The 25,798-nt window shown below is 39.3% G+C and overlaps 1 protein-coding gene across 3 annotated transcripts in view; it reads left to right on the top strand.

Annotated features, from left to right (window-relative positions):
• The first annotated feature begins 1,213 nt into the window (after positions 1-1,213).
• Positions 1,214-25,798, top strand: part of VPS50 (VPS50 subunit of EARP/GARPII complex) — a 93,423-nt gene continuing 68,838 nt past the window's right edge. For 2 of the 3 annotated variants that reach the window (XM_037383888.1, XM_037383890.1), the window contains exons 1-9: positions 1,214-1,382; positions 3,619-3,687; positions 12,505-12,627; positions 13,212-13,283; positions 16,560-16,613; positions 19,943-20,013; positions 20,425-20,542; positions 20,630-20,665; positions 23,163-23,245. In XM_037383888.1, the coding sequence (XP_037239785.1) occupies positions 1,350-1,382; positions 3,619-3,687; positions 12,505-12,627; positions 13,212-13,283; positions 16,560-16,613; positions 19,943-20,013; positions 20,425-20,542; positions 20,630-20,665; positions 23,163-23,245 (659 nt within the window). In that variant the 5' untranslated portion in view covers positions 1,214-1,349. The remainder of the gene's footprint in view (positions 1,383-3,618; positions 3,688-12,504; positions 12,628-13,211; positions 13,284-16,559; positions 16,614-19,942; positions 20,014-20,424; positions 20,543-20,629; positions 20,666-23,162; positions 23,246-25,798) is intronic. The other variant, XM_037383889.1, reaches the window with a different exon arrangement.

Consider the following 25,798-nt stretch of genomic DNA (forward strand, 5'->3'; position numbering starts at 1 on the left):
TGCACTAAAGGAACTTTATTTGTGGCACTAACACTCTGAACTCAAGTATTTCTGCAAATTTTAGGTTTTTTTATTAATGAGAATGAAATCTGTAAACTTGGCAGAGGTTTTCTACAGAAATAATTACAGATGATATTCCGAATGGTAGTCAGAAGTAATGAATTCTTGCTAAATAATCAAGGGAAGGGACCACTGGTCCAGACTTTCCCTTTGTCACTATGTCGGTTCAAAGGGAGAGCAACATAGCTGCTTTTACCTGAACCTACCCTTCAGCAATTTACCAGCCTGTTGGGAAGCTAAATAATGGGATTAGGAAACACACACAGAACTGACCTATGTGCAGGTTCTAGTAAACTCCAAAAGGAAAGACAACCTCTTCTGCAATAACAGCAGTCTTGGCAGTCTTGTTATTGAATGTTGTCTCCTGTTAAGCAAAGATTATAGAACAAATTCTTTTATTCTATAAATAAAATTTTCTTGTACTGATAATAGATTCTAAAAGCTATAAGCCATTTATTTTCATTCTTAGAGAGCTATATAACTGAAGTACAGAGACAAAAAAGCCTGTTTTACTGATGCAAAACTGCATCGGCTGCGAACAGGCCCGGTTTCGTGAGATACCCGAAACCAACCAGAGGCAAACAGAAAATGGCCATCGTCTAAGTGTATCTGCTAGCTGGTCTGTCTCTTTAGACACAGTCTCGCTTTGCCTTCTCAGGTAATTGCTTTCGAAGTCTAACCAAGCAAACCTCAATGTTCAAGTATTTTATAAACATCCCCCAAACCCAGGGAAACCCTCTGGCCCCAGCTGAGGTGTTCGCGGACAGAATCGCTAAGGCGGCGCCCGGGGCAGCGCCCGGTGGTTGGCGACACGGGTTCCGCGTCGCCTTCGAGAACCGCGTCGCCTTCCGGGGCTCCGGAGGTCTGCCAGCGCCGCACCGGAGCCGCCGTCCCGCCGTTCCAGGCCTTTCCTCCGCTGCCTCCCAAAGACACCGCGTCCCCCCTCCCCAGGAACGGCCCCGCGTCTCCCCACGGCGCCCGCGGCGTGGCCCGCTCCCCCTCACGGCGCCCCCGCGCCTCGCGGAGAGGAGGCGCCTTGTGGCTGAGGGCGCCCGCCAGGCCGCGGCCGCCCCACCCCGCTCCTTCCTCAGGTGCCCGCCCTCACGGCCGCACTGACGGGGCTTGTAGTTGGGCGGCGCCGGCCGAGGACTACCGGTCCCAGGGAGCAGCGGGAGGGCGCTGTCAGGTGGCGTCCAATATGGCTTCCCCGTGCCCGCCAGAGCCCGGGCCCGAGCCCGCGGCCGCGCAGGGCTGCTGAGCGCCTGCGGGACGGCGCTGGCGGCACCGCCATGCAGAAGATCAAGTCGCTGATGACCCGCCAGGTGAGCGGCCCGCGTCGGGGGGGCAGCGGGGCCCCGCCGCCGGCGGGCCCTGGGCTCTCCTCGGGGGCGCCGTGCCTGGGCCCACGGCGGGCGGGGAGCCGGGGCGGGCGTGTGCGGCCGTGCCCGGGCCTCCGACGGGCCTGCGGGGCGCGGGCGCCGCCCTCAGCCCGGCCTGCCTGGAGAGGGAAGGCTTGGTTTGTTAGCTCTCGGTACGCACGCATCCAGGTTTTTATTTATTTATTTATTTTAAATCAAGAAATGGAGGCACGCAGAGGTGCTAGCGCCTAGCGTGTGCGGTAACAGGCAGGCTGGCGTTCAAGATGACACGGCTGGTCGGTAGCAGTCTCCTTTTTTGACGTATAATTTTGCGTCGCCGTGCCGAGGGCCTTGCCCGCCAGCAAACGCTGTTGCTCGGAGGCAGGCGGGGCTGTGGAGGGGCCGGGGAGCTGTTCGGGCGGGCACATACTGAATGTCTGCTGAAGTATTGCGTGTGTTTCTGCCAATGCGCGTCTTTGTACCAGGTGTCTCCAGGGTTATGTAGATCTAGTCTGTTTGGAACAGTATTTCTCAGGTTGCAAGCCTTTTTAAAGGAGCGTATTAGAACAGCATTCGAGTCATGTCATATACAAACTACCTCTAAAATGAAGCCTGTTTGCCTGTGTATCTGAATTTGATAACTTAAAAAAATCACCTGGGTCACCCATCACGTCAGATATTCTAGATAGTTACAGAAAATGATGGGAAAGTCAGAAACTGAACTTTGGGGTTTTTTCTAAACTATGTCCTCAGTGTTGTGATGCTTATGTGGGAGGCAGGGCTTAAAAATGGGCACTGGCATGGTAGCTGTATTTCTAAAATAATGTTCTACTCCCCTTCAGTAAATGATCAGTTTTCAGCTTGACTAAGGAGTTCTGGGAAGCCTGCCTGGTGTGGAAAAGTTGTGGTATGAAAATGATGCGATTTATGCCATTTTCAGCCTTTGGCAAGGATTTAAGTTCCATTTAGCATTTGATAAGTGAAACTTCTTACTGTTTCTGGAGATAAGTTGCTAGTACTGCAGACTTTTGAGAGGATGTGTGGAAGTACGAGAAGCTGGCAGCAGCTGCTTTGTTACCTTGAATTTCTGATGCATACAGATGAATCATCTTTGGTGGTGGGTAGCTGGAAAGGGAGAGTGTTTTGAAATGATAAGCAAGGAAATCTGAGAATCAAAACCAAAATAAAGAGATTCTGCATCCTAGGAAGATGAAACAATTGTAATTGTCTAATGTAGTAGTTACCACAAAAACTTGAGAAATGCTGTCAGTTTAAAAGGACAGATACAGACTTTTCTCATCCTAAACTTGCATGGTAATTGAGTAGGTCCTTTTGCTTTGAAGAAAGTGTAGGTACCTAGGGCCTGGAGGGGGCTTGGAAACAGTACTGTCAGCATCAATTGCAAGAGTACGAGGGAAATCTGCCTGAAACTCATGGTTCTCATAAACACCCTGAAGTCTCAGGGGGAGCTTCACCCAGAACCGTATCTGAAACTTGAATGTTTAGATTCACGTCTGCCTAGGGAGCTGTCAGAAAATGCACTAAATAGCATGTTCTGTGGTATTGCTTCATAAAATTGTGTTGGATATTCAGCAAACACATACCGGTTAATTGATGCTTCCCATCCAAAGCTTCACTCTACTAGAGCATATGCTATTTATGTGGGTATGTGTTTTAAGGAGTAATAATTATATAAAACAACTAATGTGTATTATGCATCTTTTTCAGTTTAGTGATGCATAAGGAAAACCAGTCCTAATAGTGCTGTATGGTAAATAGACAAATATGTCATCAAGCAAAAACAATATAATTGGATTTGATTATTTGATTCCATTAAGTTGATGGAATGAAGTATGTTGTGGTTTTTGGACACGTGCATTTTAAAATTTAAAATAACATCTGGAAGTTGAGAGGAGGATATAAGTGAGCTTTATGAAGGGAATGTTGGTGAACTGTACTGAAAAGCTACATATTGTAACATACAGTTGGAAATGCTTAGATGTTTGAGGAGCATAATTTCTACACCAGTGGTCTTGCTTAAATGTTTATAGAATAAGATCTTACCATTCCAGCCTCGTGTCATTGTGATTTATTAAAGGACTTGTAGGTATATAATCAACACCACGTGTAGGACTTGTGCAGTTTGGTTGCAAGATACATAAAGTAATCGATCTTAACTGGCTGTTAAATTCTTTTAAAGGGTCTAAGAAGTCCTCAGGAGAGCGTTCATGACCTCAGTCCTATTGAAAGCTTTCGGATTCCTAGTAAGGTATGATGCACAGTCCCTCCATTCCCACCCATTTTCAATTTTATAGTTAGATGACAGTTGTTTATCTTTCTTTTTTTCCCCACTTTTTTTTTTTTACACCGTTTGCTGCTGTTCTTTTTGACAGTTTTATTTCTTGCTGAAAATCATTCAAAATATTTTTATGAAAGAATTAAGAGCTGTGAGACCAAATAGTTTACCAACTCAGAATGAAATTGCATTAAAATTTATTTCATGGAACTTTTGAGTTGTCACTGGATGCTGATCATAATATTATGTACATTTCCTCCTGGAATGAAGGAAAAAAAAAAAAAGAAAAAAAAAGTGCTTTTTTTTTTTTTTTCCTTTGGAAGGTAGATGCTGTGTGGGTAGCCTGTATAGTTGTAGTCTTGATATTTAGTCTTTTCATGGTTTCGATGCCGTAAGTATATTTTGTATTTTCATGGTTGTAATCTTCAGCATGTATCATTAACTCTGTGTTCTACTTTAAAAGTTATAGCTTTATAATAATAGCATTAGTGTTTTTGAGGTTTCTTTTGGCTGTCATTACTGAAATGATACCATCTCACTCTTGTCTCACAAATCATGCCGAATAATTTGGGTGTGAAGGAACAATTGTCACAGTATTTGACTGCTCCTTATACCCTGTTGATCTGAGTGGACAATTCAGAAGACTTGCTGTGGGTGTTTTCATTGTTTTCCCCTAATTTGGCCTTTGCCTTTAACCCATGAGATATTTAAGTTACTGACTTGAAATTGGTTGCTTTATTTTACAATAGTTTAAAGTAAACAAAAGAAAAAAACCTCTTGTATTTCTTTGTCTCTATATAAATACTGTGTAATATGTTTGCTTGTGCTGAGGCAGACCAGAAAATCAGTGTTGCTGTATGTTAAAAAAATTGGGTAACAATCTCTGAATTAGTATATAATACTCTGCTGAACAGTGGCCAGTGTATTGATTTCAAAGAGTGAAAGTATTCAGTTGCAGCAATGTTGAAAGAACATCATCTCCGTGGCTTAGATTGCAAAATTGCAGATTCCTGCCACCCACTGAGCATCCGGTTTCAAACCATCTTTTTTGCCAGTGACTCTCCAGGTAGAAGTAGATGTAGGGTATCTTGGCTGGATTTCCATTCTATAATAGTCTGATGTTATGTAAGTCTACACTTCTATTTGTAACAATGGGAAATCAAATACCTCTCAATATATTATATATATTTTTTTATGCATTTATGTCAAACATTTGTAATATGAGAACATTATCTGCAACTGTTCTGCAAACAGAATCTCATTGCGGTTATGAATTCTGAGCCTGAAAAGCCAAGATTGCATCAACATTAGAACTTTTCACCTGATTTTTTTTTTTTTAAAAGTTGATAAAATTAATTATTCTCTCCTGTGCCACAGAATTAAACTTTTATATTTTTTCAGTCATTTAATAACTTTTTTTCCTTCTAAAATGTCTTAAGTGAGTAGCTCTCAAAATAACTGCTATATTCAGAATATACATTTTTTGTTCAGGATATAGATTCCGAGTAGCTTATGTTAACTTTTACCTTCTCAACAAGCTGTATTGAATGAAACTTTTATGAATTTGCCTGGTTATCTGATTATCTGGATGATGCTCTTAGTCATATGATTTAGTTTTAGGTAATCCTGTGAGGAGGAGGGACTAGGACTCAATGATCCTTATGGGTCCCTTCCGACTTGAGATAATTCTGTGATTCTAAGAGAATGTTGAATAAATGAGTTTGAGTTCTGGCTGTGGTCCCAAGCCATTTGTTATGGTAACTTTACTTCCAGCCCTTTTCTTTTAGAGGAAGGATTTATATTTTTATTCCTCCTTAGCTTTGCTAAAACCTTTATAGTAGGATATTACTTTCCAAATGATGAAGCACAGTAATATGTCTCCTGTCACTGTGAGCATGGATTCAGATATGCTTTACTGAAAACAGGAATTCTGGGGTGTGGGGAGAGGGAGATGTTGTCTATATTTGTGGTATGAGTACCTGTCAAGGAGATTAGTTTTCAGTACTGCACAGAAGTTTAAAGTCATTGAGCTTTTGGCTATTGGTATTTGTTTTGAACTGAAGCTATATTTAATGCCATGGCAATGTACTGATGTCACAAATCAGACTTACATTATAATTATAGGATCAAGCAGCTTTGCTGCATATAAGCTAATGCCTCTCAATAATTATTTTATTATAATGGACAGGTTTGGTGAAGGGAATTCACTTTTGAATGCAAAAGGAAAGATTAAAGAAAAGGTGCAGATTTTTTAAGGCAATGAGTAAAGGCCTTTATGAATATATGAATAACTTCATACTGTGCAGGCTGCTATTTGAACACATTATTCTCTGCTGCCATGTTTTAATGACTGTTTTTGTTCATATCTTGAATACCCAAAGTTTCAAGCTCACCAGCCAAATACTGTTTCTGATGATAGAATGGTTATGATGCTGCACTTCCACATTCAAAGTGGTATCTTCAGATTTAGGGCAAATGTTAGTGAAGTTTCAAAAGCTGAGTTAGAGCTGTAGAGAGGTATATAGAATGAAAGGCTGCAGAGCCAGCATGAATTAGTGGGAAGAGCACAAGCCATTGATAGATAATGCTAATCCTGGGGCCAAATCCATGTTTTTGAACTGGAAGACTGTCATGCTAGTTTAGAGGTCAAATGGGAAATATGGAGCATGGGAAGAAGAGTGTGTTGACATTGCATCCCCTGAGGACAAAACCAGTGACATTTTTCTGGATCTTGGAAGTCGTTGATTTGCTGACTGGTAGCTTGCTGGTGGGCATGTTAGTGATGACTGTGCTTCTCAATTTTTTATTGATTGATGAAATGATTTGATACCTGGCTATTTTATTGAATACCTCCAAGCGTATGCACTCACACTAACCAGTACTTAAAGTTCTGCAACTGTTTTGAAAAATTTTAAATTTGCTTCCATCATACAGAGGCAAATCACCAGAAATCTTTGCTTTCTATTGTAATGCAGACTCATACTGCCAACTTGGTCACACAGAGAAATAAGTGTATAGTAGTTCAAGTCTGTGATACAGACTGTAGATAAGGCAAATCTGAACTGCAAGGCTGGATTTCTTGAAGAGAATGTTGTCTACAGAGGGATTTCATACATTTTTTGATTGAGAGACCTTACTTCATCTGTGTGCCCTGGGGAAACCGTAACTCTTTGAACCATTCTGTTGTCAGCTTTGCTGTTTACTGAGCTGGTAACAGTTTTGTTTAGTACATTCTGCCACAAAAGGGTGAGATAGGTATTTTGTACACCTGAATTCAAGCCTGTGGGGTTAATAATGAGTTGACTTTGAATTAGGTTATATTTATCTTGATGATAATCAGCTCATAAGCGGTATACAAATACTAGTTAACTTTGTGGCTTATGGTGGTAAACAACAGTGAAAGTTTACTTTTTAATGCTTTTCCTATAGATACAGAAGTGTAGCTTTTAGTTTGTGTGGGTTTCTGTTTCCCTAACAGTAGCTGAGTGCTTTTCCGGATTAAGCATTGATGGTGTGACTTAAGCAATTGAGCATGCATTAAGCGATGGTGTGACTTAAGCAATTGAGCATGCATTAAGCGATGGTGTGACTTAAGCAATTGAGCATGCATTAAGCGATGGTGTGACTTAAGCAATTGAGCATGCATTAAGCGATGGTGTGACTTAAGCAATTGAGCATGCATTAAGCGATGGTGTGACTTAAGCAATTGAGCATGCATTAAGCGATGGTGTGACTTAAGCAATTAAGCATGCATTAAGCAGTGGTGTGACTTAATATAAGGATCAGGCTTTGTTGTGTCCACCAGGAAAACTGTTTTCATAGTGTAATGTTTGTTTTGGTAGAGTGAGGGCTTTTTAATAACTATTCTGTATACATACTGAAGAAGGAAAGATCAAAAGAAGGTTCTGGGCATTTCCTGTGAAAGATAAGGAAATACCACAAACTTTTGTGTGGGACTGCCTTCCCTAGCTGTAGGTTAGCTGGAGGGGGAAAAAAAAGTAAAAAGAAAAATAGTTTTGAGGTGAGTTTATAGATAGTTATACATACTTTGTGAGACATATATAATATAGAAATATATATTTTTCTATAGATAAAATTAAAAGATTGTGTGTGTATAAAAATACTTTTATTTCATGTGGTGGCACGATGTTGCAGTGTACCTGCTGATTGAATCTGTTGAGCAGGGCCCTCGTCCTGGTATTTAGCATTAGCTTTTAAAATAGGTGTTATCCATGTGCAGAATGGAGGGATATAAATCAACAGCATGTTAATTGGTGTGGTTTTGGCTCGTGACATAGGGAGGCTGTGTCCAAGTGAGTAAAGCACAGACTTGACTCCTGGCACTCTCTGTGTAGAGGTGCATAGGTGATTGCTGACATTCAGCTTCTAATTAGTTTAGAAAATTTTTAGATTTTTTTTTCCCGAGTAGCATCGGTTAACTTCTGTCAATGCCTTCACAAGTCTTTTGTTTGAGAGTGACTGGAATGCAGAAGGTGTTTGCTTCAACTTTCTATCAGTAATGCTTCATTAAACAGAGCAATATTGGTTTTGGTGTTACAGGCAGTGTAGCATACAAGGAGAGTGGGAGTATGACGCACTGGGAAATAGCTGGGTAAGTCATCGAAAACTTGCTGAAGATGAGTTTGCAATTAAATGACTCTTCTGAAATATATTTCAAGGAATTGCCACAGGCTCCTAGACCTGGAAACTTCTATTAGGAAGGGAAAATTATGTGAGAAGTGTGTGGATGCAAACGCTGTTTTATTTAGCAATGGCTTTCTCAAGTATGCAAAGCTGTCAGACAAATAGGGGTTTTCTCCACCCCCACCCCCTTTTTTTTTTTTTTCTCCCCAGAAACTGTCTTTCACTGATCCATTTAGGTGACATTATGAAAGAGAGACTTGCTGCCTAGGGCTGCACTAATAGGTACTTGAAAGGAAGCATGTTAGACAGGATAAATTGTCTTTCCATTAAAGTAAGATCCAAAGTACTGGAAAAAAAAAAACCAACCAATTGCACATTTGGCACCACAGGTGATGCAAGTTTTGGGTAGGAGGTGAAGTCTCTTGCTGAACAAAACTTTGGAAAAATGAGTAGCCCATGAAACATCATCTTAGGTGGTGGCTCTGTTGGCCCATTATTGCTTGGAGAGCTCCTACTGCTGAATGTGTGTGTTAACCAGGGCAGGTGAATTGAAATGAATGCTTTGGGGTCCATCTTGCCAATGTGCTGCTTTTCCTGATTGCCTATGTATCTAGTTGATTCAGTTTAGCAATTGTGAAGTTCTCTGCATGATTATCAACTGTCCGTCCCAGTTTTTTGTAGATTTTTTTCTATTCAGAATCACCCTTAGAATTGCTGAATTTATGTAAAATTTACTGACAAGTGTGTTTTAGTGTTGACTTTTTCTTTTTAAACACACACGCTTAAGTGGCAATAGTTAGAACTAAGTTTTGAGGTGAAAAAGTGCCTTGAGGAGTTTAATAGAGCTTCTCTCTCTGCCTCTGCAAAGTGTGTGAGTACTAGCTCCACAGAACTAAATTTGACTTTTCCTGAGGCCCCTATGGGCTTCATATGTACATAGTAAAACTGTTCTGTATCTCTGGGTGAAGGGATGAGGAAAATTGAGTATCAGCAAATAAACTTTATCTAAGGATGTTTGCTTCCTTCAGTGGTGAGTGAATGGGTTGGCCTTGAGCATGTTAGTTATTTGAAACTAGTGGAGCATGATGTACTGGAAGCTGCAGTTCATAACTGCATGAAGTCTGGTGGCGGATAGTGTAATTTATATGGGAACTTGAGTTTATTCTGGAGAGTTGTTCTCACTAGACTGCTTTTCTGGAAAGAATGAACAAATTGAAGAAAAACTCTGTCCATTTAATAAATATTTTCCTAGGCAGTGTTTTGGCAAGAAAACACTTGAGATAAATGATCTGAGACAGGGTAAAATGGTTTCCTAGTAATTTTCCTAGCCCCATCAACATCAGCTTTATTTTTGTCCTGAAAACTGTGGTCTAAGATTAAAAACAACCCTCCCAATTTATTATCACGTGGCTCTAAATCCAGAACATGTGTCCATGATGGCTTGCTTAATACATCTTCAGGGGATGCCAATCACCATTGACCTATGGCATTGATGTATCTTTTCACCAATATGACAAGATATCAATAGGTTAAAAATACAAGTGATCCTTAAGATTTTTTTTTTTTTTTTCCTTTAACAAACAACTGTGCGGGAACTTGTAGCCAAATACCAAATGATAAATCAGATGATTCCATTTGCAGTAGTTCACTGGACAAATTATGCGGACCCTGTTGCCTTGGATAATTTTTTATTTTAGTTTATATAGCTAAAACTCAATGTACTGTAAGGTGTTAAGCTCATTTGTAGAGGGATGTACAGCATAAAGGTGCCATTTGCTAGAGAGTCCAGAGGGAAGTAATTTGTTTGTTTCAAAGGACAGGAATACATATGGTTAGATAATAGATTCGTTGCTTTGTAAATTAAATTACTTGCAAGAGCAGGATGCCACTGAATGTGAATTTGTGCATCCTCTGCCAGGCCCTGCACCCTCACATGACGGAAACTTCATAGATTAAAGGCTGGAAGCGGGCGCTAAAGGGACTTTTTCAAGCATCTTTTCATTCTCAACCCTCATAACCTGCTCTCCTCTGTTTCTCGTGTTCTTACCAAAGCTGAAACGTGAGGTGGCAATGTGTCACCGCTGGGTGAACTGGGTGGCTAGAGATGAAGCTGAAGGGACAGGTCAGCCTGTGCGGAGCCCTGCCCGTCCCTTCCGTGCCGGTGCGGGGCCGCCGGCTCTCCCCGGCCGCCTGCCTGCAGACGGGCCGCCCTGCTACCGCCTGCCGCCGGCGCCACACGGCCCGGTCCGGTCCGGCACGGCACGGCCCAGTTCAGTCCAGACCAGCCCCGCACGGCCCGGCCCGTGCCTGAGCAAGGCGCTGTTATGCCTTCTGGTGTTGCTGACGCGCAGGACAATGCTCAAACCCCGGTTTTAAGTGTGTCTAATGAATGACATCCTTTTGCTTTGTTACTTGTTGCTGTCACGTTGTTCATATGTGTATTACTTCCTGATTTCTCTCACGTCCGTTGGTACCCTCCCTCCATGCACGCCAGGCGGCCGCCGCCGGGAGGTGCCGGTGGCAGCCACAGCGTCAGGCGTTTTCAGACGGTCCCTCCGTGGAGATCTGAGGCCCTTGGGGCCCCGCGGGAGAGGAAGAAGGTGGCTCCTCGATGGCTTTTCTGCGGGCTACCCTCTGGCCCGGCTGGGCTCGAAGCCGCCTTCCAGCTTCGGCTTCGCCCGCGCTCCAGCGGGTGGCGCCCGAGCACCGCCCGGCGGCAGAGGGCCGGGGCCGGGGCCGCCCGGCCGCTCGCTCCTTCGGCCTCGCTTGTGCCCGGTACTACCACCGAGGGGTTCCCGCCGATCAGGGACACGAAGTCCGATTGAAATCCATTTTACTCTTGCCCAGCCAGCGCCCCCCCCCCCCCTCCCGCCTCCCCCTTTTTTCCTGTGAGAGGCGTTTTAGAGGAGCAGTGGCTCTTGCTGCTGCTCTTCCAGACCTTTGACTGCCTCTCATTGTGCAGGGAACCAACACCTTGCTTTGTATTTAAATGCTGCTTTGCCTCATAACATGTATGCATTGACCTTATTTCCATTGATTTACAAAATAAGCAAGTTAGAGGTTGTTTAGCCGATTAATCTAAAATCTGATGCCTCTAGCCAGTCAAATAAGCCTTGGGATCTTGGTGATGAAAATACTGGCACCTTTTCCCACTGTAACAACTTGGCATTGTTGGGAGAGTTAAGGTCTGTATGGGACACTTCAGTCCACTGGATCGCTTCACCAGGGTTAAATTCCAATATCGTGCAATTTGATCCATTTTATCTTGATTTTTTGTGAAAGAATATCATGGCACTTTTCCCTTTTGAGTCTCTGATAAAGGATTTTCATTCCTTTGGTGGGAACGGCCTCCAGGAGAGTGCAAGTATTAGCTGAAATGTCTAATAAAGGAGGGGAAGAGGATGATCAAGCTCAGTACTTGGTTTGTAGTGACCAGTGGAAGCAGCTGGGTTCTTAAGACCTTTCAGGGAAGATTGTGCCAGCAAGGAGGGGGATACTTACTTCTTGAATATTAGTTTTCAGAAAGCTGACACCACATCCTTGCTTAGATCGCCTTGCTAGTCAGAGAAAAATCTGAAATCTGTTAATTTTGTGCAAAGAAGGCAGATCTGTTTTGGTTTTGCCTGTAAAAAAGTCAAGTGTTTGATGGCCTGACTCTTACTGCAGTGAATTGTGAGGGCTGAATTGAAAAGTTTTAGGTTTGTAGTGACACTTTCTACCTTACATTTACTAATATGGTTCTTCTATTTGTAAAAAAATCTGGTTTTCTTTGTTATGTTTTTGTACGGTTTTCTTCTGGAGAAATACCCTGCCAGTTTGTTTTTAGTTTATTATGAGAATTTCTAAACCTCAGGATGCAAAAACTGTGGACTGAACCTGCATTTGTGCCACAAATGTATCAATGAAGAAGTCTAAGTGATCTGCAACATTGAGGTCTGCACTGTGTTCTTTGAAAAGTTTTAAATACCTTACTGTTTATAAGTGGAAGAACAAGCCACAGTGTACTGATCTTTCTGTTCTTTGCCATTGCTTCTTGTACTAATGTTGTAAATGGCTTTTGGAAAATACAAATACTTGTTTTGGTAAAACATTGTTCTTGTTAGGCTGTGATATTAAAACACGGATATCCTATTTTGTTTTGTGAAGGAGGAGCTCAGAGAACTACGTGAAGAACCAACTGATCCTCAAGCTCAGCAGGAAATAATCAACAGCATTGAAGAAGTTTATTTTTCCAATGATTCCTTTGATATTGTGAAGTATGAGTTAGAGGTAAGCTGTACTCTTGAAAGAATAGACAGTAATATATAAAAAAACGAGTGTCAAAGTATGCTTATTTCAATGAGCTATTTTTCCTTTTGTTTCCTGTATCTTGCATTAATATAAAACTATACCCTCCTGCCTCATGTTGTGGTTGTATGGAGCTTCTAGTGTATAGTATTGGTCTTCTTTTAATGTGGTAGAATTAATATCAGTTGTGCTAACAGGCACTTCATAATCTAAACTATAGTGAAAAAGCCAAAATAGTTGGAATAGTTGGAGGGGGAAAAAAAGTTCTGTATGTTGGATATTTTTTAGCAAACTGACTGAGAAGTTATGGTATTAGGGGGGTTGTGTGTTTACATATATGGCTTAAAATAAGGTAACTTTTTGAGGTAATTATACGATGTAATTATGATAATATGTTATCTTAATACTGATTTATTTCAGTATCCATCATTTGAAATAATGGATTAATTTAGATGGCAGAAGCAGTAAGAATGTTTCTTTAGTAGAATTCATTGGTTAGTTAATAGTACATGTGTATTTAACATCCTTTAATTGCTCACTGAATTTAATTTGTTTTTTACACGTAGAGGCTTCCTCCAGTACTTAGTCTTCAAGAACTGGAAGAATACAGAGACAAATTAAAACAACAGCAAGCTGCCGTAAGTAACATTGTTTCCACTGTACTCTCAGGCAGTGTGTTGTATTGTTTATTAGTCTAGCCAGAAGTGTAACTGAAGAAGTTTTGATTTCTTAAACACATTAGATATTAATTTTAATATTATGTTGTGTGCTTTTATAGTGGAAAATGATATTAGTAAATCATATAATCACATGAAATCACGGAAGAAGCTCTTGGTGATAAGTGTTGTAACAAGGAGCAGATGTACTGACTATTTCTTTAGAAACTTGTTTTTCTGAATGCTCAGTGTTTCCTATATATTTTAAGAAAAATACTGTTCAACACAGCTCTGAATACTGTGGTAGTACCTCTTTTTTTGAGGGATTTCTGGCAATGTAAAGCACTTTTTCCACAGAGTTGCTATTTTCTCTGTTTTTCATTTGCCAATTTGTTAATCATCCACAAGGGTTTCTAGTGAATACTAGTATAGAGTTATTACATAATAAAACAAATTAAATGTAACAATGAGTAATAACTGTAATTTATGGGGGGAAATGGGAGTTGCACCTTCTGAAAGGTAGTTGTTACATTTCAGGCTTTTTCTATTCATACAGTAATTATTGATTCATTGCTTTTTTAAAGGTGAATAATATGGCACAGGAAATGAATGTATTAATTGTGACATTTGGAGAGTATCTGCAAGTAAAGTAACAGTTACAATCCTAATTCATGTCTTTAAATGAATGAAATGTACAGAAGGAGAACATTGGATTGTCTAACAATATATAGAGAACAAGTTCCTTCTGCCTAAGACTGCTTTTCCTATAATAAACCTATGAAATCTTTTAAAGTCTTAGTGAGAAGTTGAGCAAATGAATATTCCATGTTTCTCATCGAGAGGTATAAGGAAAGAAGTTGAAAGTGGGTAGTGGTTTTTGGTTTTGTGTTGTTTTTTTGTTTTTAAAGTTTAAGAGGACATCTGGTGGTGCCATAGTTTTGCCAGGAAATACACTCAAGACTGAGAGACAACTTCATTGAGATATGATGGATAATCCTAATACCTGTCATCAAGATCTTGGCCATTCTGCCTGCACAATGGGAACCAGCTACTGTTAGGGGACTAGTTTCAGTGCACGGCTGCTGCTGAAACATGTGAACTGAAAAGTGCGTGCAGCTAATGCTAATAGGTGGTTCTCACCTGACAGGGGTGAGAACTGAGCATGAGGTTTCTAGTAAATATGCCCCAGATACGTCTGTCTTTTAGAAAACAAGCGAACAAATTCTGTCAAAGCCAAACTGCAGAAAAGTTCTTAGAGTTTCTATTCCATTGGATGGATTCCAGCTCTCAAAACCTCTTTAATATGTGTATCACAACAGCTTTAATTTGTCTAATCATCTTGGTACAGACAATTTGAAATGAGGAGGCTTTTTAGTTGTACATCTGACTTCATTTTCAGTAGTAGACAATATCCTCAGCTGTATCTTTTTTTTTTCTTCGAGAGGTGAAATATTTTTTCCTGATGTGATTAGGAAAGAGAAAATTGTTTGGTCCCCTCAAAGAACATTGTTGGTTTGCGTGCATGGATAACTGCAGTCACGTTCACTGCTAGCAATTGCAGTTCTGGATTCCAAAAATTAAGAATTAACACAATTGTATGGAAGATGCCAGAAAAGGTGGGACAATTTGGAAACAAATGGAAGTAACCTGGGACAGCATTGCTCATCCAAAAGGAAGGAAAGAGAATAGCTTGGAATAGTCTCACAAAGTTCAGGGAAATTTTAAAAAATGAATGGCTGTGGCAGATACTTGACAACATTGAGGCTGTTATTAGTCAAGAGTAACTGAGAACTTGGAAAACAACAAAAAAAAAAGAGTGTAAAAACTGAAAATGAAACTCATATTTTATTCATGTGTACTGCCTGATGAATCCCTTTAGCAGTGAAGAATCAAGCCATTAGATTTGTACTAGGGCAGTGCATGACTGGCAGGTATATCCCTGTCCTAAAGTTTTTACAGGTACAGGGCTAGCAGGAAGAACAGTTTGGAAAAAGGAGATGAAAATTTCACAGCACATATACTGTGCAGTGAACAAAACTTCTTTAGAGCTCCAAGGTTGTGTTGGCTTGTGGAGAGTTTGACCTGAAAACATCCTTTCCTTGCCCCCACCCTGCTCTGGAGTGGTTCTTTTGCTGTCCTGCAGCTTGAGTATTTATAGAACAACTAAGAGGTTTTGTAACTGTTTTGTGATTCTGGCTGTTTTTTAATATGGAAGGAGGAAACCATAGCTAGATATATGCCCCTTGTCCAGATTGTTAGTTGATTCTGTTGGAGTACTTTGAAGACCATTTGTGTGCAGGTGCTCTTCCAGAGGATGTGAACTGACCTGGTAGGGTAAGTGTGTTACAGGAATGCTGATTGATCCCAACTTTGTGCTATGTTTGACTAGGCAGTCAGGTATAGAAAAACCTCCTTATCTCTCTTTCCCAGTAGTGCACTGTGGGCTGGCTATCATAGCCAGTTTTATTTTATTTTAATTTCTGGGAATATTGCTCCCCAAGAAGAATGTAAAGCAATACCAATAATTTCTTTGTCATGTTTGAAATTGTTTCTTCTTAAATATTTCTAGTCCCTGCTGAAAACAAAACACACTATTGTTAAACTTGTGTTTATATGACTGCTAGCATTGGATTATTTTTTTAAGCTTGTGTGTTTGCACATAAAGAGGCTGATCAGGATATCAATGCCCATTTTTAAATTCAGTACAGGCAGCAGCTCTCCATAGCATTCCACTTATTGTTAGTTCAGAACAAGGGAGAAAATTTTAAAATATGTATGTTCTGTGTGCTAAAGAAAGGGTATAATGTACGCAGTGTGAATATTAATTTTGACATGGGTTTTATTTAATATAATATCAGTCTGAAAGGCAGGTGTTTTTATGGCTTTCCTAGATCTCCATGGTAGATGGTTAACTTATATTTGTACTCCAGCAGTAGCATAAGCACAATGTAAACTCTTGCAGTGTCCCATATTTCTATTTTCTGTTCTAGTGTGTTCCTTAAAAAGAAGAGAGGTAAGGGATTGATTTAAAAATGGCCACTAATTACTAGATGGAACTGTAAACATTTTTCTTATCTTGCTTCTAAGGAAAGCTGATGGTTGTTTTAGGACTTTTTACCTTGTTGTGGCATGTTTATTAATAAATTTGAAAACTACAGAACTAAATGATACAGAATCACAAACTTGTAGAACTTTAGTATAGCGGGATAGGCTATTTAATTGACACTGCTATGTATCACTTATAATATTCTTTTTAAGGTATCTAAGAAAGTTGCAGACTTGATTCTTGAAAAACAGCCTGCATATGTTCAGGTAAGACAACTAATCATCACTTTTAAAAAGTGAACCACTCCATTTTGTGCTATTGTAACACTGCATTTGTTTCATTGGGGATTAAATCTAGTAATTTGTTAGTTGGAACTAGCTGTCCATATATGCTAAAGCTGTATCTGTATAGTGAAAAGAATGAAGAGCATATTGAGCTGGAGGCCCTTAGGATGATAAAGACTTTGGCTTTTTTAAGAAGGCTTTCTGAAAACATGAATTCACAGGCTTGACTAATACCTGTAATGGACTTGAGCAGGAGCTTCTTGAGTGCCTGTGTTTAGTATTAGTTTCATACCTTTTTCTGTAATAGAAAACAGCAATGATCTTTCTTAAGAACACTTAACCAGAAACCTGCCACTAATCTCAGGCAGTCATGAGAAGAAAGCATCTAAGAGAAGACTGAGCTGGAAATAGAGCCTCAACCTGTCAAAAGATCTCAGAGAGCAAAACTAAGCAAAACTGCTTTAGCTGCTTGCAGTAGAGTATTGACACAGCTTCTCTCCTTGCTCCCCAAACATAATCGGAACAGCTGTCATAATGATTCTCTAAAGAGAAGGTGTTTTTTTTCTACCCATTTATTTTTAATAATGGCCCTATACATTTGGTCAGCTCTGCCTGGTTTTATCTGATCTTTCCAGGAAATGACAGAATTCTACAAAGTGAGAACTTCGGATTGTTATCAAAGTAGTCTGAGAATTATCCTGTGGTGTATAATTCTGTGTGTGTACAGCACCTTGTATTGTCATACCAGCTTTTATGGGAATTGTCATTTTGGTCAGGAAGCCGGAGAGTGTGTGAGAGGGCAATGATGGTTGCGTTTGTTGGTGGAGGTCTCTCTCTCTCTGGTTTTTTTTTTCACCACCCTCCTGATTAAAATTCTTCCTGTTACATCCTTCCCTTCCTTGCCTCCTGCTTCTAAGCTGGTAACACTGCTGTTGCTGCAGGCTAGGGCTTGTACCTCCTGGGTGTTGACTCAGGGTTAGATGTCATGGATCTGCAATTATTGTCCTCTTTCATCCAGAGGGGACAACTTCCTCTTATGCTCACTTGTACTTGTGGTCCACAAGTCCGTAGTGACCTTGAAAGTGTCCCATCTGTGCTCTGGCATTTTGCTGAGTAGAAGGAGGGGTGCTGCTGTTTAAAGAAAAATATATGTGTGTGTGAGCATTGCTTGTGTCATCTCCTGCAATAGCTGTTGGAAGAAAAAAGCTGTAAGGGTAATATTATATCAGTTTTAGTTAAGGGAGTCAGGTGGGAGGCTGTTTCAGAAGGAGGATGGGTAAGTGCTACCATGGTTGAGTCTTCATAAGATAGCATAGAGGGGGGCAGAAAGGGTAATTGTATGGTATGAAATCCTTCTGGTATAGTTTTGCTGTTGAGCATGTTTGGAATTGATGTTGAGTGAGTGCTGCTTTTTCTGAGTCCAGCAGCTTCATTTTGAACCCCCCCTGTCAATGCATAACAGTACCATAGAGAATGTTCTTGCATTTTGCTGTGTAACGTTAATATTCTTAACAGCAGCAACGTCTTAGTGAGGTGCACATTTTATACCAAGAAATCCTTTCAGATGTGCCAAGGGACAGTTAAAAAATCCATCGTGCCAATAAGAATCTTTTAAAAACATTTCTCAAATGCGTATTTGCCTGATTAAGTCACTAATCCTTCAATGTTACTTGCGGGGCACAGGCCTGCACAGTTACTCGTTGGCAGACTTATGAGACATTTCTGGTGAGCATCATGGGACTCACTTTCCCACTGACTCCTGAAATGCTGTGGGTACTTTGTAATGGTAGCTGCAGTTCAGTGTCCAATCACAGTAACAGGTCATTAGAAGAAGCAAAAATGTAGGTGACTCTTTGTCTCCTGGATGCATTGTTTCCACTGTGCAAGGGGAAGTCATGGTTTGCACCCTGTTTCTAGTATGAAGTCTAACAGGCACTACTGTGGGATGAGAGAGGCATGGCACAGACACAAGACAAGGGATTTATAATTCTTCCTTCTCCTTGGAAGGAAAGGCATGTTTTAGGAACAAGCAATGGATGGGAGGTTGTTTTTGAAAAGAGAAAAAAATATAATTATCCCTAAATGCTGGACAGAGGACGCCCTTTCTTAGGACCATTAGGCTGCACTCTGTCCCTGTGCCTCTCCGTCCAGCCACATTCAAAGGAGAGATTTTACAGAATCTTTGCAAGAGGCAAGACTGGAATGGATGGAGTCGCTCCTTATTGTATGCATTTCCTCATCGTAAAGGCAACAGTGGCCTTTTGAATAGCACTGACATTTGCAAAGTATGAGTAGGTACTGAAGAAAGTATTCTTTGAATTTGGTTTCTTAAGTTATTATGCACATAAGCGACTAAGCTGTCATTTTTTTTAAAGCAATGTTGGCAATGTAAAGGAGGAACTGGTTTTGCTGAAAGATGCAGCTCAGTGATTTGTTGGAATTACTTGTATCTTTGAAGACTGACCAGGAGGTGATCTTGAACTGAACTAAACTTTAAACTTGTTTTTGCTTGCCATATATATAGAATTAGATTAGTTTTCAAAGCTAAAGTTTCCCTTCTCCCCATGGAAAACACTTGATGTGTTCTGAAATGATGAGCAGTATTTAAAAAAAAATACTATTTTTTTTCCTTTAGCATGGGGAGAGCGTTCACTTTTCTGCAGTGCTGTTCCTAACAAAAGAAATCCTAATAGATATATAAAAAAATACTTTTTTAAAGGAGTTGAGAGTATGCTAGGTACCAGGAAGTCAAAATCAAACTAAATTCAGGTCACCTGTGCTGAAGAGTTTTCAGCTGAAATTCAACAGAATACAATTAACATTCATTATGAACTGACATCTACTAAATTGCTACAACTCAAGTGCTTCTAAACAAGAAAATTCTGTGTGAAACATGGTGGTGTTGAGTTTATGGTTTTTTTTGTTTGGTTGGTTTTTTTGCTGCTCTCTGACATATTAATGCAAATTAAACCCTGTGCTTCTATCTCTGGAGCTTTGATCATTCTGCTGTGGTACATTAATGGTATAGAGATTCTTAGGCTACATATATGATATATAAATCGTATAGGTCCCACTGCAATGAAAATGGTTTTCAAATATCTTTCTTCAAGAGAATTGTGTTTTAAAAGATAGTTTATATTAATGTTCCATTCCAGTGCTTAGCATATATAAAATGATGAAACAAATAATATATAAAGTAACTCTACGAAGTCATTATAACATCTCAAGAGAAACCCACTAATCACTAGTCTTTGCTGGTATGTGGCAGGATTTTACCTTATATGTTTATTTAACCTGTTGTCTCTCTGTAGGAACTCGAACGTGTTACATCTTTGCAGACTGGCCTTCAGTTGGCAGCTGTTATTTGCACAAATGGAAGAAGGTATCTTGTTTAAACAATGGCAGAGATTGAAAGCAGGGAAAAAGGTGTTTAAGAAGAAACCTGTAAACCCAGGAAGTTTGCTTGCTGATGATATTTCCTATTTATGTGCTACATGAAATTAGCAATAGTAGTTAAAGATACTGAAACAAATACCAGCTGCTTTCTGTCTTGCAGCTCTCCCTTTTTCAAATGGGAGCTCTCTTTAGAAGAGGAACCTCTTGAGATACACCATTGATCCACAGTTATGCATGAGGGAAAATGTACCTTCATGGTAGTCTGTTGGTATCATCTCAATTTCTGGGTTACCCTAACAATGCTGACAATCTCTTTCTAGCATGTATTTTGATGGACATATTAGAATTAAGTTTTATTTTACATATTGTCAAAGGTTATGTTCATTAACTTTTGCAGACACCTGAATATAGCAAAGGAAGGCTTCACACAAACTAGTTTGGGGCTTCTTGCAAATCAAAGGAAGCGACAGCTGCTTATTGGACTGCTAAAGTCTCTGAGAACAATAAAAACACTGGTATGTACAGTTACGTTTGTTCAATGACAAAATATTTTTCTTCATTTCTGTGTAGTTATCACTGTGGTTTTTTTTATTTATTTTTAGCAAAGAACTGATGTGCGTTTGAGCGAGATGTTAGAGGTAAGTCCCTGCCAGACTATTATAATTTGAAGCTGTTCTAAGTCTACTTCTGTCAGTCTTAATTTTGTCCCTTTTTTGCTTCCTCTCGCAAACAGTCTATGGGTGTTTTTATGTGGTGAAATTATATTATTATATTTTTATGCTTTTAAAAAATATGTGATAATTACTTCAAATCAAAGTAAATAGCCCCTGTGCTGAAGCAGTGAGGGAGGAGAGTATTTTCTGTCAAAGACTCTATCCTGCCTTAAGATCTGGGCATTGAGGCTTGAGTTAGTTCAGTAAGAGTGCTATGGAGTCTTGACTCCCCTCCCTACCCACAAGTTATATTTCTTTCCTGGTCTTAGCTTGATATTTGGAAGAAAAAAGGTGAGATTTAGCCTATTGTTGATGTACTGAGTCTGGATAAAGTACTTCTACTGGTATGTTACTGTACAAATGCATATATGGGCTCCCTACTTAGTATTTTATTTTAAAGTATAGTAGCTTCTCTCCTTATTTGTTGAGTTGGCTTTTTAATAGTCAGTTGTAGAAAACAGCAGCATGCAGGCCATAACACTGCAAATTCTACTGATACGGTATATATACTGCCTAAAAATGCAGTAGATACTGCACAGAGCAAAAACAAGAATTGTCTTAAGGTGATGAGTTGTATGAAAGATAGCTTCAGGATTTTATTGACAGCTATATTCTAATCATGTAATGTAACCATTTTGACTTGCTAGTTTGCTGAATATTTACAGCTAATACTGGATGGAATGTCGTTATGATAATCCCTAGTTACTAAACTTGGAAATTGAGTCTTAATAATTGTAATTCTTAAGATTCTCTGAGTTTAATTCCATCTTAGGTAATACACCTTGTTTCAGCACACTTACTTACTCTTTACCAAGCAAGAACTTATTAATTCACAGGCTGCATAAACATTACCTTCTCTCAGTAAGCCCTGTACCGTGATTAGCTTTTAATTTCTGTGCTGTATTTTGGTGCACAGGAAATGAACTCTTCACTGTCTACCGGTAGGAATTTTCTTGAGGTGGAGGTGTGGGTGTTGCCATTCACACACAGACCCTAATATCTGATTATTATAATTTGTTAGTGATTTGTAAACGTTAAGGACTGCAACTGCCGTTTCTGCATAAGTGCAATTTTAGAGCTGCGCTCAGTGTCTGCTCCCAGTAAGGTGTTGTCTTTACTTCAGGAAGTTAGCTGGGAGTATGTATGAGATCTTTTAGTAGCCATTCACAGAGGAACATTTGGGTTGCGTTCCCAATTAAAAAAAGACTAGACATGAAGCTATAATAACTTACAGGGGTAAGCTACATCTGGAATATATTAGTAATATATGTTATGCAGGCAGGCTTTCTGATTTGAGCTCTGTTAGACTTAATGGAGCAAGTCCCAGGTTTCCAATGGAGAAAAATGCGAAGAGCTGTAAATGCTTCAATCATTTTAGACCAATGTACTGTTCTGTTTTCACCTAATGCATAATGTATGTGGGTTTTTTTGTGTTTTTAGCTAAACTTGATCTGCATTAGAATGCTTCTGTTAAAACCGATTTCATTTCAGAAACTCCTTTATGGTAATAGCTAAATATAAATTGCCCTTGCGTTTTTACTTTTTGATCAATGACTTTGAAATTCCAGTAACAGCTTTACATTTGAGCTCTCTGAAGCATGTAATATAATGGATGTAATTAGGACAAAAAAGGGAAGCTCTTAGCTATTAAAGAGGGTTTTTCTTCCTCCCAGAACCTTTCTGGCCTCATAACTATTTTTGTACTCTATTAGATATACCCAAGGCACTGCCCATATTCTGTTGGCAAGATCCTGGGGTTTTACATTTTTGCGTGTATGTTTCTGTTTTGGTTTTGTCCTGGTGTCTTCATGTACTTCCTGATAGACTTATCTACCTATTGGATATTCTTCTTATAAGTTAGAGCAATATTTCCATGACGTATGCTCTTTTTGTCCTGGGCCTTGTGTGAGCCAGTTTTATTCATATTAATTTCTAATTAGCTATAAAATGTGTCAAATTAAATAGTGTTTATCTAGGCATAATATTGGAGTGTCTTCCTTTTTAGGTTTTGTAAACAATGGCAACAGCCTGCCGGTGCCTGAACTTACTTTTTCCTTGCTCATGAATAGATCATGTTGTATTAACAAAGGTTAGAAAGTTAACTGGGAAGGTGTTACTTGCTTTGTAATAAAAACTCTGATGTGTTTTGTATGAATGCGTACAGAAACAAAACAGCAAGTCATTTGCATAAGGTAATGTAATACACAGTGTTTTAGGGTATTGATAATATGTTGTCTGTTTCTAATTCTAAACTACTTGCACATTAAGTTCTGTGATAGATCCTCATTCCTTTAACTTTACTGTATTGTAAGAGGCAAAATATTTTGTTCTTAATGTTTATACATAAGTGTGCAAGCAAAAATGGGTGTTGCAGTGTTTGCTTCAAAAGCCAAATCAGCTTTCCATTGTTTTTTATCCGAAGGAAGAGGACTATCCAGGAGCTATTCAGCTGTGCTTGGAATGCCAGAAAGCTGCCAGCACTTTCAAACACTACAGTTGTATAAGGTAAGGTGACATTTTGCAGATTTCAGCTTCTGTATAATTTTTTTTTGTAAATAGTGTAAAACAGTGACCATTAATTCTCATTCCATAAAGCAGCTTTTTTTTTGGTTTGAAATTTGGTTTTCTACTTAGAAAAGTAAAATTGAGGCATTTATAAAAGCATAAGCATCCTCAATAGTTTCCCCTCTCCCTGTACCACTACTAACCATTCTTCAGAATCATAACACTATATAATCTATGTTTGAACTAAGTCATTGTTTTGTAACTGTCATAGTATGTTGGGAGGTAAAGTTTCAACTGAGTCTGAATTATAACTGTGCTACAACCTGCAGCCTAGAGATACCCGAGCTAATTTTTTAATAAGCAAATTTGTATTCTGGAATTAATATACCTACAGCAAGATGGCTTGTGGAGGAAAACTTGCTAATGTCATTGCCAAGAATCAGGTTAAGAGAGCTTCATGCTGTCATGGAGAAATTGCATTCAGAACTGGAATTAAATTCAGAACTGAGTATCTGTAGTTCCTAGCTTAGAAGGACTTGATGTTTCCATTGGTTTTTAGAATTGGGTAAATATTAAGTTCAAGGTTGTAATAAATATGACAATAATGGAGTAAAATGAAGTGAATTTTGATGTTTTATCCACTAAAAAGATCATTAGATTAATTAGATTTTCTTTTTAATTATAATTTTTAATCTGTGGGTAAATTTCTGACATTGTTTGATCTCCTTTCAGATCTCTTTCTGACTTAGAGGGGCCAAAATCTATGAAAACACATGCTTTGCCTCCCTCTGTCCTCTAAATGTACGCTTTGTTGCAACTTCAGAGTAATTAGCCATAATCCTTGATTTCAGTTTAGAATCTGCTTTTGAGGTACAATTGTCTCAGGATCTGAAGATGCACCAAAAAAGTGTACGAAGTTAGAAATTATACCTGGCAGTAAGCCCCCCTCTATTCTGAAGTCAGATTCCAAAGCTGCATTTTGCTTTCTTTTTAGTTCCAGAAAACTTGTGTGTGTCTATAAATTGACTGCGCTGCCAACATTTGCCTACATATATTAAAATTTTGAATCCCTTCCTTGTATAGTAGTGAATGAAAACTGTTCTGCGTTTGAGTGAGGAAAAAATGATTATTTCCCTCAGTTCTTGACAGTTTAGTTGTTGAGAGGCAAGATAACTCCTGAACAGCTTTTGCTCTGCTTGACTTTACCTTCTGTAGAGAGATGGGTCTTGCAGTCTTCCATATCTGTGTCTCATCTGTACTGTTCAGTAAGCTCTCCTTAGTATTTATTGCTCTTCCAGATGCTCTGTGCTTCCAAACATTAATCTGATTTATTCTGTGTATCTCCTGCATTTTTTTCTTTTGGAGAAATTGGCAACATTTATTCAGCTTGAAAAGGCAGCTTGCTTTCTTAGACTCTTACAGTGCTCATATGGAAAACCTTGCTCTTTCAAGATTTAGCTTAAATTACACAGTTTCTTTGACTTAAATTCTGTTTTGTATAAATGATATGGAAGTTTCTGTTTGGTGTTGAATCACTTCAAGCTTTTATTGTGGAGATCAACTCTGAAACCACTACACTGTGTCCAGCATAGCAAAATTTGGAACTAAACTAGCAGTTCACATTTTCACCATTTGGAATATTTAACTGCAAAAGTCATAGTTTTTAAAATCTGATAGCATACTGACAAGATATGTGACAAACAGCTGTGAAAATTTACTTTGTTGTTGCAGTCAAATGGATACCCTTGCATCTGAGAAGACAGTTTTCTTGGAAGAAAGGATGACAGGAAAAATCAGCACTGCTTCTTTATCCTGAGGGAGTTTTTTGAGCTTGTTTTTGTTTGCATTGTGAGGGCAGAAGGACATTTTAGCTGCAAATCCCAGCCCCAGTGCATACGTTTCAGTCTCTGTGTACTGTTTTACTAGCATAAGTCTGACAGAATGTGTATTGTATGGAATAACGTCTTACTACCAGGGAGTTGGGCTAAATGAATAAATAGGTATTTTGCATTTTTATTCAGGAGTGTGGTAAGAAACGGCTAGTAAAGGAAAAGACATGTGCTGGCATTTTTAACGTGCTTATATGAGGCATCACTTCTGTATCCTACCATGAAATTTTTGCAGTATCCCTTTGTCTGCTGTCCACATGACAAGAATCAGTGCCTGCCTTTGTACAATCATTCTTCATATTTTTCTTGCTAGATGGTGGTAGGAATTGGGTGTAGCTCTTAACCAGCAGGGGATTTAAACCTTCCTATGAACCATATAATTTTTTTATTTTATTTTAGTGTATACGTAATCTGAAGAGGCAAGAACTTCAGCTTCCCTGCTAAGACTTCTTTGATTTTAAGAGTGGCTGCACGTTCTTCTTTGAAATAATAGGCTGGATGTCTATTGGTTTTGTTCTCCATTGTCTTCTTCCTAGGGAATGCTTGCATTATGTGATTCGTTTTTGTTTAAAAAATACAAATCAAAGTCTTGTGCCTTCTGCTTGTTGATCGGTTCTGATGTGAGTAGACTTGCTTGAAAAACCCGTAGCAAAATGTAGTGTCA

Source organism: Falco rusticolus, chromosome 4, assembly GCF_015220075.1.
Source record: "Falco rusticolus isolate bFalRus1 chromosome 4, bFalRus1.pri, whole genome shotgun sequence".
NCBI classification, from domain to species: domain Eukaryota; kingdom Metazoa; phylum Chordata; class Aves; order Falconiformes; family Falconidae; genus Falco; species Falco rusticolus.